Source organism: Meleagris gallopavo, chromosome 21 (genome assembly GCF_000146605.3).
Source record: "Meleagris gallopavo isolate NT-WF06-2002-E0010 breed Aviagen turkey brand Nicholas breeding stock chromosome 21, Turkey_5.1, whole genome shotgun sequence".
Lineage (NCBI taxonomy): Eukaryota > Metazoa > Chordata > Aves > Galliformes > Phasianidae > Meleagris > Meleagris gallopavo.
Window position 1 is genome coordinate 1,387,311 of NC_015031.2, and position 13,584 is coordinate 1,400,894.

The 13,584-nt window shown below is 45.7% G+C and overlaps 1 protein-coding gene across 5 annotated transcripts in view; it reads right to left on the minus strand.

Moving 5' to 3' along the window:
* Positions 1-13,542, minus strand: part of AP2B1 (adaptor related protein complex 2 subunit beta 1) — a 64,976-nt gene extending 51,434 nt beyond the window's left edge. For 2 of the 5 annotated variants that reach the window (XM_010721759.1, XM_010721757.1), the window contains exons 1-5: positions 13,364-13,450; positions 10,642-10,699; positions 8,704-8,809; positions 7,223-7,358; positions 5,230-5,475 (exon numbers count right to left, since the gene is read on the minus strand). In XM_010721759.1, coding sequence (XP_010720061.1) covers positions 5,230-5,475; positions 7,223-7,358; positions 8,704-8,809; positions 10,642-10,678 — 525 coding nt within the window. In that variant the 5' untranslated portion in view covers positions 10,679-10,699; positions 13,364-13,450. Of the gene's footprint in view, positions 1-5,229; positions 5,476-7,222; positions 7,359-8,703; positions 8,810-10,641; positions 10,700-13,287; positions 13,307-13,363 lie in introns of those variants that run through there. The other 3 variants (XM_031556410.1, XM_031556409.1, XM_010721758.1) reach the window with 2 other exon arrangements.
* Positions 13,543-13,584: the final 42 nt, after the last annotated feature.

Here is a 13,584-nt window from a genome sequence, read left to right on the forward strand (position 1 = left end):
TTTAAGGCCCTTTGCAACTTCCCTTGCAGAGGTTCTCCCTGGCACCATCCAGTGGCAAACAGGGCTCTCTCACCCCAGCAGTCTACTTAGAAGAGAGCCCACCAGCCAAAACCTTGTTTAGCCCTGACAGTTGGAGGACTGATGGGTAGCAAAGCATCACAGCCACAGAGTTTTGTGACAAACAGTGCTGGTCAGCAGCTAGAAGTGCCTGTTCTGATTGAAAGTGTAACATCTAGGCACGTGCCAACAAAATTCCCCAGCACTCAAATTGATATTAGAGATCCTGGGATGATCTATTGGGCAAGACTAACACTTGGGAAATTAGACACACACTGGCAGCAGTAATTGGAAGGAAACAGGTCTCCGATGGATGAATTTGTCAATTAAGGTTTATAAATGAGGGGTCTTGTAAGGACAGACTCCTGGGAGTCGTGGAAATTCATGCATCACTGTACGAACACACTGCATCTCTGCCAGACTGAAAGCGTTCAGAAGGAAGGGAAAAAACACAGCTTCCACCCCAAATCAGCATCCCTCAGCCTACCCAAAAAATCAAATCCCGCCTAGAGGCCCACAGTTCCCCCAGATCTCTTCAAGGTGACAACCTGGAGAACAACTGGCTGCTCAGTCAGCCTGACCCAGCCCTAAACCCAACCTAAAGCTCTGCCATCAGTGCGGGGTGGCAGCCCTCCCCTCTCCCCCCAGTTTAAGTCTTTGCAGTCTGACTGCTGCAAAGCAGGCTTCTGAACTCCCTGCTCATCTCCCACGTTGCCTCTTCTAAGCATCCCACCACACACATTAACATACCCCTATTTATACATGCTCCTCTGCAACCACAGCCCTTCTGCAAAGAAAGTTCTCAGCTTCTCAGATAGATAGAAAGGTAAGTGGCAGGAGTGCCCTACAAAGAGCCCTATGAAGATGATGTTGTTCAAGAGCAGACCCACAAAGTCCTGTTGGGACTTAGAGGACCACCAGTAGTTTCTTGATGTTATTACACAAGGAGGAACAATATTCCTGTACAACACACAGCAGAGGGCAGCCCAGGAGGTAAAGCTGCTTCTGAATAGTCCCATATCCCAGCATACAGCCTCAGACAGACAAACAGCTTGCCAGCAACTATAAAGAGAAAGTGAGGACCTTCTTCATCCATAATGCCATACTGGAAGCCCAAATGTAAACTTCAGGTTCTGTTTGGCAAAGAAGGAACCCGTGGAGCTTGCAGTCACAGCAGGAGAGACGAGAAAACACTGTGATACAGATCAGTGGGCTTTCAGTCTAGTCTGTGAGCTATGGAAACTCAATACTGCTAGAGGTGATTCTGACTAAATCAAGATTAACCTCACATCTGCTCATTATCTGGGCTCAAGAGACCCTCTTCTCAGCACAGGTTACTAAAACAAATGCAAAAAGGCACAACAAAGAAGTAACTCCATTCCATACACTTGGTGTCTTTGCTAATCACCTCGTTACATCACCTGTTTACTCCATATTGATTCCCAACAGCACTTCTTCCAATAAACTGGGATGTATAGGTGGCATAAAACATGACACACTGTTGAACAGCACATAGGTGGTATGTCTGTACAGCCCATGAACACACAGGAGCAGAACAGCCACACCTGTAGAAGCTGTCATCCAGAGCAGCACAGTGACAAAGCAGAACAGGAGGAAGAAATGCTACAAGGAATTAAAAACCCAATAGCACCTATAAGAGAACTGAGAAAAGATGACACCAACCAAACTGGAGTCTTGTGGCTGAGGTTGACAAGGAAATGATCCCATGGGTTACGAGCTATCCTAGAAGGTCAAGGATCAGAAGTGTGCAGAAAGAGAAAGGCTGTTCCATTCAAATATTAGAAGAGCAGTAAGGCTTATGATGGATTTCCCCTTATGCTTTTCTGCTAATATTTACATTCCCGAGGAAAACCAAGAAGCACAGTGATAAAAGCCAGAAGGGAACTAGTTACAAAACAAGGTGTGCAGCCATGAGCAGATTCGGTTCTGCTTTGAGCTGCTGCCATCTCGTGGCCCTGCTCTCCATCACCAGGGCTGGGGGTGTGCAATGTTCTCATAAACAGTCAGATGCAATTCACAAGTGTCAGAACACAGGGGGAGGATAAAGGAAAAATGGTGGTCCTCGAACAATTTCAGAGTGTCTTTAGCCATCATTAGACAAATAGGAGACCAATCTCTCACCTCCTGCAGGCAGCCTCTAGCTTTATATTCATCCAGGCCTGGTTCTGCTGAGCTTCTCACAAGCAAATGCTGAGCACTGAGGACAGAGTGTTTGCCTTGATACACATCTGGGAAGAAGTGAGGGCTTCTCTACAGAGGGAAACTTCAGCAGGACCCCAAGCAACAAAAGGCAGCTCAAGGCAATTTAGATCTGCCTGCAAAATGAGATTAAGGGCTCTATCCACCAAACTTCTGCATGTAACCACCTGGTAACTGAAGCATGCCCTTGTATGTGCTGTTGGCCCACTGCCCACGGAAAGAAAGACATCAGCTGTAACACAGTAAGCCACCAACCCATCTGGTACCTTGCCATATGAATCCATAGCCATCTAGATGCAATTAGAAAGCTCGATTAATTCACCCAGGAGAAAACTGCAAAGGTACCACAGTGAGACCATAGAAGCAGCTGGAGAACTACTGCATTCAGGTGCTGGTCCTTTAACCACAGATAAAGCTCCTCCAGAAGCATGCAGTCCTGCACCTCCTCAAGGAACAAAGGCCAGATCCCAACAGCAATAAGCCTAGTTAAGGAGAAATGCACCCTGGCTACACACCCTCAGCACTTCAACAGAATCCACAGCAACGCCCTGAAAACCCCCAACCCCTTTTTGGCATGATATCATGACAATAAGTTATCAGTTCTAAAAACACAAAGAAAAACAGTTCTGACAAGGTCACTTCTAGCTTCACGTTGGACACCTTTACAATGAGGGTGATGTGAGAGACAGAAGCATGCATCCTGATGTCCACACAATTACAAAGCAAGCCACAGATGGAGTTGTTATTCAGCACAGCACCCAGCTTGAACAGATAGTGCTTCCTCACGTGCTGGAGGCAGCCAATTACAAAGTCACACCAAACCCTTCTCAAAGACTATTTTTCAACATGAGGATTTTTCAACTCCTCCTCAAAATCATCATTTTTCAGAGCAGAGAGCAAGCGTGGATTTCCTGTCTAAAACCCATTCTGCTCCAATGAATGCCTAATGTGCCTATTTCCACAAGTCATCAAAAGAAGAGAAGCATTTATATTAATAAAGCCATGAATGAGTTTAGGTAAGCTGCAATGAATGAGATGCACCATTTGCAGAGGAATGTGCCACAAGGACAGATGTATCTATACCACTCTTAACTAATCTTTCTTTTTGATATCTGACACTTTTGCTTTTTTAAATTAAATGGGAACTTTCAGGTTCTGCAATCAGCTTAGATGGTGTATTAAGTCAGCATCTACAGGAGTCCAAAAGCTGACAAAAAATCTCTGTATGCACCCTTAGAAACAAGAATATAATGCCTTATCTGCCTAGGAAAACATTACACTGAGTACCAGCCACACGATCCTCTTGAAGCCTGCAGATCTGAAAACACACCACAGGCCTCTCTTCTTCATCACCATCAACCCTGCATTCTCCTGATGTGGACACAGCTTCAGGATGAGCAGGTAAGTGCGACACAATGCAGGTTCTGTGACCCTGTAGGGTTTCAGCAAAGGTTTTTCCATCCCAGCTCATCTTTGTTACCCAGACAGAGCTCATAAGTTTAAATTAATCATGTTTTATTAGGCACCTGTGCTACTTTGGTGGCTTATTTCACAAATGGAGCATGAACTACTGTTTGGTATCTCTACCTTTCTCTCCATTCATTTCAGTCAGTATTAACATGCTTTTAGAATAGATACTGGTTCTCTCCTAACAGCCTATGGTTTACTTACCAAAACAGATCACTCTATAGAGATCAAAACGCAGAAAGGGCAAACAAACCTTATTTATTTCTCCTGAAGTACTGCATCTATTCAAGCCTAAGATCCTCAACTCACATTCACAAGTCTAGAATCAGCAGAAGAAAATTAGAGAGTTGGAAATCAGGCTAAGAGAAGTAGGTTATATCCCTGCTCACAGCACACTCCATCAATGCCAACCAACTAGCGAAGGTCAGGGGCCAGTATTTAAGTGGAACTAAAGCAGCCCAACCGAGTACCTTCAGGAGCTGCAAGGCACTCTCAACATCCCATTTATAAAAAGCAGGTGTTCTCCTTGTGGCTCAAAATTACTCAGGCAGAGGGAACACCTCCAAGTAGTCATGAGTGTGCATACAGAAGCCTAGCATAATAAATTCAAGGAGAGAAGAAAAGGGAACAGCTTGGAAAAGAGACTGCAGCAATAGGTGCTTCTATCTTGGCACCACTGCTCACTGATTTATGCCTGTAAAAGCCAGGTACTTTCAGTTTCAGCACCACTAAAAAGCCATAAGAAATGTACTCACAGCCTTCACTCCCTGCTAAAGGGTCGGAACTTCACCACCCACCCTTGACTTATTCAGGGCTGCCCAATGATAGTTACCCCAGGGGAGCAATTCGCTTTACGTGGTTGGATTCATGCACCATAGAATATGTTATTATATCCATAATAATCACATAACATGACATCTTTAAGAATAGGTCCATCAGATCTGTGCTCTGTAAGAGCTGAAAAAGAAAAAACCCACTATATTTTGATTAGAAAGTAACAGTGAAATATGATAAAGGGTCCATTTCCACATCAAGCATCTGTGAAAACACAATTTAGCGGGTAAGTTACCCTGTGAAATTCTTGGTCTTGACCTCTACCTCTGCTCTGACAACTCATTTAACTGTATGAAAAAACACAATCAATTTCCTTCCCTCGTTACAGGCTGGGAGATTTATCTGCATTAATGAGTGAATTCATCTGCCCTCCTCACTGCAGAAGGCAATGGCTACGAGCTGTAGTCACGGTAGGAACATCAGGAAAAGTATTTCTCACCCTGCTCTTCTGAGTCATCAGACCATAAGTTAAACTTTTGCTGCAGCACTCAAGATAGACAAAAAAGGCAAAAGCCCAAACAGGCATTTCCTATTTGCATTCCCTAATCAATGCATTCCTCACGATGCATCAATGCAATTAGAAGCCTTCACATTCCTGATTGCCTGCCTGTTTCCACTTCAGGCAATGCACCGCCAGGATATATACATTACCATGGGATTCGAGTCTGCAATCAGGTCACGCAGAGAATCCAGAAATCCCTGGTCCTCCACCATCTGGGCATTGATGTCATGCAGCTTGGCCACGCAGACAGCTGCAGTCTTACGAACATAAGGGTCTTCATCCTTCAGACACTTGCGAAGAGGCTCACACAAGTACTCTGTGATCTTGTCCACCCTGATGCATCCCATGGTACGGACGGCCAGAGCACGGATGAGAGGGTTTGGATCTTCACAGTCCTTCAAAGGGAAAGAGCACACAGTCATCAATTCTGCAATAATCATATCTTCCCCGCAGCCAGAATCACGCTGTTCTTATTTCAAACAAAAGGCATCCTCTTGGGTTACGTGTTCAAAAAGGCAATTAATTCAGATTGATGATAAAAGGTAGAACAGATTCGCAGAAATGTTCATACCATCACAGAACACAACACATCACATTTTCAGGCTATGATAGTTTCCAAAACAGTAACACTGTGATCCGCATCCCTTAGTTCTCCCCAGACAAAGCTTCCCTCACCATGGCAGCCAAACCCAAAACACAGCTATGCTGGAAAGGAACCTCTCACCATCCAAAGGCTAGCCACAGGCTGCTTGCAGACAAAATACAGTTTCCAGTCTACAGGAACCAAAGAATATAATGGGAGAAGTAACAGTTATACATTGTGACAGTTATTGAGGTCTATTTCTCACAGGCCAACAGGTCTAGACACAAACAGTAAAGGAAGAACCAAAGGTGACACCAGAGGAGTTTTTCTGATGAGATGATTATACTTCAAACCCACATAATTTATCCACACATTCATTCTAAAAATTCAGTAGGTTTTAAAGCTAAACTCTTCGACTACTCCCCCACTCTATCTACATCTCTGAGCAACCCCGTTCCGCATTCAGGTTATAACAGGTTGGATGCAAAATAATCTACAAGAAGCACTATGCACACTTATCTCTCACTGTTTTCACATCCTATAGCTGAAACACACCTGAACGCATCCACTTCAAGGTGACATCTCTTACCAGAGCATTCACACCACTTTGAACTGTGAACTGCATGTGAATCACTGAGTAAGGTATACAAGTGCCAACTTTTTCACTATACTAGTGGCTGTCCCTCAGCTTGCCAAAAGGACATCAGACATTTCTCTGCTTGGAAAAGCAAAGCACTGGGAAATGTTGGCTATATTTGTTAGTCTGTTCTAACTGCATTACACTTCAGAGATGACAGACAACAAAATTCTTTCCAAGAGCCTGTACGTGGAGATAGGGACATCATCCTGGGCAGAACAGAGCTGCTCTCAGCCTTGCTCTTCTCACCTCTTCCAGCATCACACACCACACTAGAAACTCACAATATGATCACATTCCCTGGTTTCTGGGATTTTGTAGTGTATTAGGAGGAGTCTCAAACTTTTCCTAAGAGCCAGGTTTTAACTTACATAACATGGGACTGAAATAACACTTCCTAGATAAGGAGAGGCAACTTGACAACAGAATTAAAAGCAACACTGCAATCACACTGTTATTTGCCACTGAACCGTTTCTCATTTTCACCAGAGAACAGATTTCCACAAGGCACGCTGCTGAGGCATTCAAAGAACCAGGTATATGTATGACAGAGCTACTGCAAAGGCTGGAAGATGAAAAATAAACGCTCTGTTACCAGTGACAGAAGGTGACCTGTAACGATGCATAGCAAAATGATAAAAGCAGCTTTTCCTGGAGCTTGCTCTCTCATAACCACTTTCAGGACACTTAAGTCATCTCCTTTGCAGTAAGTAGAGGCAGCAAGAGAGGAACAGGACCCAGATCTGCTGGACTCAGCCTGTCAACTCCTTATTTCCTGCTCCTCTATACACACAACTTTAAACCAGAGACTCCAGTACAAAAGCAGAGGTAAACAACAGCTCAGAAAGGCTGATGGACAAAGACAGCATGGTGACAGTCTCTCTGCTGGGCTATTTTCTGATGAGCCATGGGAGCAAGTTACCTTCACAAAGCTGTTGACAGCCATAATGGCCATGTCTGGCTGACTTTTGGCGTAGTTCATCAGGTACAGATACACCAGCTTCTTCAACTCCAGGTTGTCAGTCTGCATACAGTTCACAACATCAGGAAAGAGCGAGCTGGACAGATAAGAGTGAAAAAAGAATTGAGAAAAAGCAGTGAGATTACTACATACACAAAAGGATAGTGACAATATCAAAGAAGCCAAGAAAATTGGAGTTCAATTCTAATTGCTGTGCAGGCTAATGACAGGTCACTTCCCTTCTGTAGTAACTGGACACATCAATACAATGGAAAGGGTGTTATGACAAAGGTGTGATGACAGAAGGACCAACACAATAGATAGGTGCTATAAAGGAAGGGAAGAAAATTGCTCACCTGTATCAAAAGACTCTAGCAGGGGAAAGCTTCACCAAGGAGGGATCTCCAGAAAGAGAGCCTTCCCCTGTGACAATCAACCCTTAAATGAGGTCTAAGAGAAGTGCAGCCAGGCTCCACCCCTTCCAGTCCCACAGTTCAATTGCCTTCACCTGAGCTCCCAGAGCTGACTGGGTCTTTCCCCAGGTGCTCAATCAGTGGCTCAGGCCATGACCCAGCAGTCCATACATACACCTTCCTAATCAGTTTGCAATCAGTTTTGTAACACTTTAATCACACCTGGAACAGGTAAAAATTCATGCAATTTCTTTCAAGAATTTCAATAGGAGAGTTCAACCAATAAGAAACTTTACCATATCAGGCCTGGAAATTAACCAACAACAAAAACAGATGCATAAAAATGTTGTGGTAGTGTAGGGCACTTACAAAGAACATGCCAGATTTCAGCCTAGCAAAACCTTACATGATTAAACACTGATAAGCTGAGTGTCACTCAAATATCAAGCATCAATCTCTAAACAGCCCTGCATAGGAAAATAAAAAACTACACAAGGACATCCGCAGCGCTCCGGTATGCTGTAAAGATCTAAAGCTGAAGGTCAAGCGTTGTGGGCAAAAAAACATTACTTTTTCTCCCTTACAGTTTATGTGTTCCTCCATTCTATGATGAAGTCATGATTCTAAATTTGCCACCTTATCTCAATTTCCGTGGCAACAGAGCCTACTGTCATGAATCCAGGACTACTGCGACTTTACAGCAGATTCCAGTAGCAAGGGAAGCCAGAAAAAGCATTCAAATCAAGCAAGTCTCTCTGGTTGTCTCAAAGAGGGAGAGGAGCACTGAATCAGCACATCAGATGGTAAATGCCCATGCTGGGGTTTGGACTAGATGATGCTTCTACATTCTGATTCTACACCTTTTGGCAACCATGATGAAATCTCAAGGGTCCTCTTTTAAAAACACTTATTTTAAAGTGTGTTGTAAATTTATGCTACGACAAGTAATGATAGGGGAGTGTGCCCAGTACACCCAAAGGAGGCCCAGCAGAACCAGAAATGCTGTAAGTGGCAGAAATTTACTTTTACCTGACATCCTTCCCCACAGTCATGGCTGCAATAACCTTCTTTACAGCTTCTTTCCTTTTCTCCTTCTTTTCATTATTGAGTTCAGCCTTCAGTTCAAAAATCTCTCCTGGAAGAAAACAGAAAGGATTGAGCCTGCTTGGAGAAGAAAAAGGTCTGGCTTTAGAGGCAGCATTAAAGTGACTTTTTATTTTTCTGGCCTGTTATTCCTCTAAAACCAGTACAGGAGCGCATAGAAACTGTCAGATTTTATGGAGAACACAGTCCAAGAAGCAGCAAAGCTGCAACACTCAGAGTGATATGGGCTATACCTTGCTAACAGAAAGCAGTTAACAAGAATCACACTGCATGTTGCAGCTCTCCCACTTCCAGGGCATTAAATCACATCCCTGTAGTACCTGTTTCTCAGAGGCAACCATTATATAACTAGGACGAAAAGAGTCTGGTGACACCAGACTCCCACTAACAAAAGCAACAACAGCTTCTGCAGTCAACATAACAGCCTTTTCCACAATAAGAATTTCTCCAGATATTGCTGCATGGAAAGGCTGGATCACAGGAACAGCAAAGCAAGTTTGCAAAGTACAGAAGGAGCTTATCAGGCCTCCTCCAGACACAGCAAGAGCTGCGGGAGGGATAAGGCTCCTTGGTGACAGACAGCTCCCCAGGAAGGAGCAGTATTACTCCAGAAACCAAAGGCTGAGAAGAACACCTTCCTTATAAACACCAGAATGTCTTCATAAAACACATCCTGTCCCCTAACTCTCAATTCTCACACACTGATGCCACTTCGTCAGAGCAGCAGTTTCCATTACAGAAGACGACTAACATGGACTTCAAGAAGAAAAGAGGTTCCCATTCTGAAGAACAGAGTGCAGTGACCACCGCCTCCTGCCCGAGGAAGCAATGTGGGCATCCCTCACACAGCTCATGCCCCAGGTGGTGCTCAGCCAACAGCAGCTCGCTCACCAGAGCTCAGTACAGCTTGGCCTCCTGCAGTCACCTCAAACACATTTGGCTGACACTTTAGGACTGAACTTACAGGCAGAGCTGCTCCTCAGAAAGGAGCGAACTGCATTTGCTTAATTTATGTTTCATTAAGCTTCAGAATGAGCTCATAAATAGATCAACGCTGTCGATTTTTCACTGGTAAGCATTCATTAGAAACATTCAGCCATCCTGAAAAGGAGAGATTGATATGAACCATTTTCTACATCTCCGGGAGAGGCGATGAGCAACATCAGGCTTAAATCACAGCCAGCAAGAGCTAGGATAAACAGTGCTTTGTTTAAGCACTAGTTCAGGCAAAAAAAAAAAAAGAGATCTGTCTGGGGTTGTTCCAGCAAAGCAAGCAGGTAAATGGCTAAAACAGCCCCAAGAACCCCTTCCAGTCTTCAGCTGCTGCTGTTTCTCCTGAGGAGAGGTGACCACAGCACATATGGTAAAGCCAAGGGAATGTCAAATGCAGCACATGGAAAACAAATGTATTTCACTGCAGCTTTGGAGGATGCAGCAATGGGAAACCCCATTAGCTATGTATCAGCTTGAGGCAGAGCCGTATGCATCCATGTTAAATATTAGTCTTTCTCAATCACCACAATCCTGTGATTCCCAACTGAACAACCATCCTCAGTCCTGAACTTGTTAGCCCATAACTCAATCATTGTTTTTGATCATAATTGCACTCAAATCCTAATGTGTCATTCTCTGATGCTCAAAAAAGCATCAATATGGGTCAATTAACACACCACAGATCTGTATATTGCATCAGTTTTGTCTTTTGTCACCATGTGACCTACTTCTGAAGTTTCTTCCTGGACGATTATGAGAAACAGGGACAGAGCTAAAAGAAAAGCACGAGTTCTTCTGCATGCAGCTAAAAAAGCCATGTAAAAATAGCCCCTCACTACCTCCAATCCACCATCCCCACTTAACACCAACCTTTTTTATTGGTTGTGAAGTATTTGGAGTCCGTCATGGCTCCAGTTCCTTAAGACACCTGAAAAGAATAATGTAAGAATCAGACAGGACGGGGAGCTGACAACAGGCTGAAAAGAAAAGCCTCTACCTTTCAGCTCTCTCAAGCTTCAAATTATCTTCCTCTGCCAAGATCTCCCACCCCACCTCTGACACTCACATGAGGTTATGATTTCAGTGCTGCACTGCATGCCTGCGGACTGGACTTAAAAATGCTGCTGGGCCAGCAAGTGCTTCACAGAGAGTGGTCCCACCAGCACTTCCCTGCTCCTCAGAACCAAATTAGCAATACATTACATTACAGGGATCGCCCAAACATATGTGCAGATCCATCATTTCATTCCTGCAATTGCCAGCTCTGTGACAAATACGACTCAAACAATTCTCAAGTACAGGCTGACAAACAAGCATAGGAGTGGGCAGATCTACTGCTTTTGATGAAACAGTCTGCATGCCTGCTAAGAATCCATGACCCTAGAAACAACCAAAAACATGCTTTCTCCTATTCACCCCCCCATCCTTTTCTACCTATTGTTCAATCCCTCTTCTCTTAAACGTACCTCTGACCTTATATGTGACCAGCAAAGCCAGCAAGTAATTTTTCCCCTAAATGCAGCCTGTCTGCTTCCATACTGCTCCCGTTGTGCTGGCTCAGCACCAGGAGGACAAGCCCAAGACCCTGCCCAGCTCTGCAACCAGCTCGCTGTTTCTTAACACTTTCCTTCCTCATCCCTTAACCAATACCATCACCACCAGCATCTTTTTTTCCCCCACCCACAACCGCCATCACCCTTAACATGCCACACAGCATGGTGAGGCAGAGCAGTCATTACCTCATCCAAGCAGATAAGCAACCTGCTGCCCCATCTCGATACCTCTTGTAACCACAAACCCAGCCCAGGTTCAGCAACTCTGTTGCTGACACAGTCCCTGGGACTGCAGCCCAACTCTAAAGAGCACTTAAGTGTTTTTCTCTACAAGAGCACTTGGCAGGATGCCACACAGAAGGCACTGAGCATCACCATGCTGTTCTTGGTTGCATTATATGTGGATCTGTCAACCTGGGGCACATCCCTCAGCTGAGCTGGTCCAGTGTTGCTTTAACAGTGATCAAAAGAGCAGATTATAGAGAAAATCCAGGAGAAAAAAAACAACACACCACCACCACATACATCATCCCAGTTATATAAAGCTACACACAGGAAATAACCCTCACTGGATTTTGATAGTGACCTTTAAATCCCAAAGTGGGACATTCGGCTGTTTTTTCTTACCTCAGATCACATTTGGAAACAAGAAGAATGATAAAACCACTCGGGCCCAGATAAGGCCAAGCACAGCACCTGCCTTCATCACCTGCCTTCACCACCTCCGTTCAAACAGACAGAAATTAGACTCAGCTCAATAAGCAGCAAACTGCCACACTCAGGAAAAACAGCTCTCTTCCAGCAGAGCACACAGATTTTGTGCCTCATCTATGGCAGAGCTACTTCACACGTTGTTAAGAGACAGCTTGCTAGCAGTGCTGAGTCTGTCTCATATACCAAGACAACTCCACATGGTTTACAGCAAATCTCAGCTGAAGGCCAAATCAAAACAGCCCAGCATTACAAATAGCCATGTTTTTAAATAACTCAAGAAAATGCTCCTTGTACACAAACCTAAATCTGGAAAGACTAAAGAATGTACAACAATGTCACAAATAGCCCTGTATTTTTAGGGAAAATCTAAAGCTGGTCACCCTTTCCTTACTAGATCCATGTCCAACTGCCAACTGCTAAAGCAGAAACAGCTACAAGGCGTTTGAGCTGCAAGAGGCTCCTGATCCTACCCCCTGCACCAACAAGAAGAGATACAGAGGAATTTCTCCAGAATTTCTGGCAATGCTTAATGCTGCTCACACCAGTGTGACATTTAAACATGACAGACCAGTGAAAAACAAACTGGCAGCACAGGGGCAGCACTGCCTGAGCACTCCGCCCACCTGGCACGTGCCAACCTCTGTGGACAGCAGGAACCCAGTCCTCACACCCAGCACCTCCCACAGCTCTCCCAATACCCTCCAGCTGCAGGAGCAGCCCTAAGCCTCCCAGCAGCTCTCTCTGCTAATTCCCATTCCTGCTTCCTTTCCAGTCCCACAGCCTCGACCACTGCCCAGTGCCCCCAGCACTCATCAGTCCTTTCAAGGCTCCTCCCAGACCTCCTGCCCAGGTCTGCTGTGACCCCCACCTGCTCCCAGTGTCCCACCTGTGATCACAACCCAATCCCAGTGTCCCCCCAGTGCCACCACCCCCTCCTAGTAAAATCTCCCAACATTTCCTCCTCACTCCATCCAAACACCCCCTCCCAGTATCCCTCCAGCGCCTCCCTCCCTCTCCCCAAACCCCTTCCCAGTGTCTCATCAGTGCCTCCACCCACTCCCAGTACTCCACCAGTAACACCCTCATTTGCTCCCAGCACTCCCCCAGCTGCTCCCAGTTGCTCCCAGCACCCCACCAGCGATCACTCCCCCAACCCAGTACCTTGCCTCAGAACCCCATTCTCACATCCCCTCCCAGTACCTCACCAGTGCCTCCCACCCCCTCCCCAACCCCCTTCCCAGGGCCTCACCAGCGCCTCCCAGCTCCTCCCAGTATCCCCTCCAGCCTCTCCCAACGCTCCCTCCCCACGTCCCGGCACCACTCACGCTGGGACGGACGAACGGACGGACACACCGCTGCGGGGCGGGGGCGGTGGCAGAACCGGAACCGGAAGCGAAGGGAACAGCCGGGAGGACTCGCGAGGAGCGAGAAGAAAAACTCCCCCCGCCTAGAGCGGCCGCGCCCCTCCACCATAGAGGGGTGAGGGAAGAAGGCGGAGCGCCGCCCGCTCGGCCTCCGCAACGGGGTGGGAGTCGCAGCGCCCCCT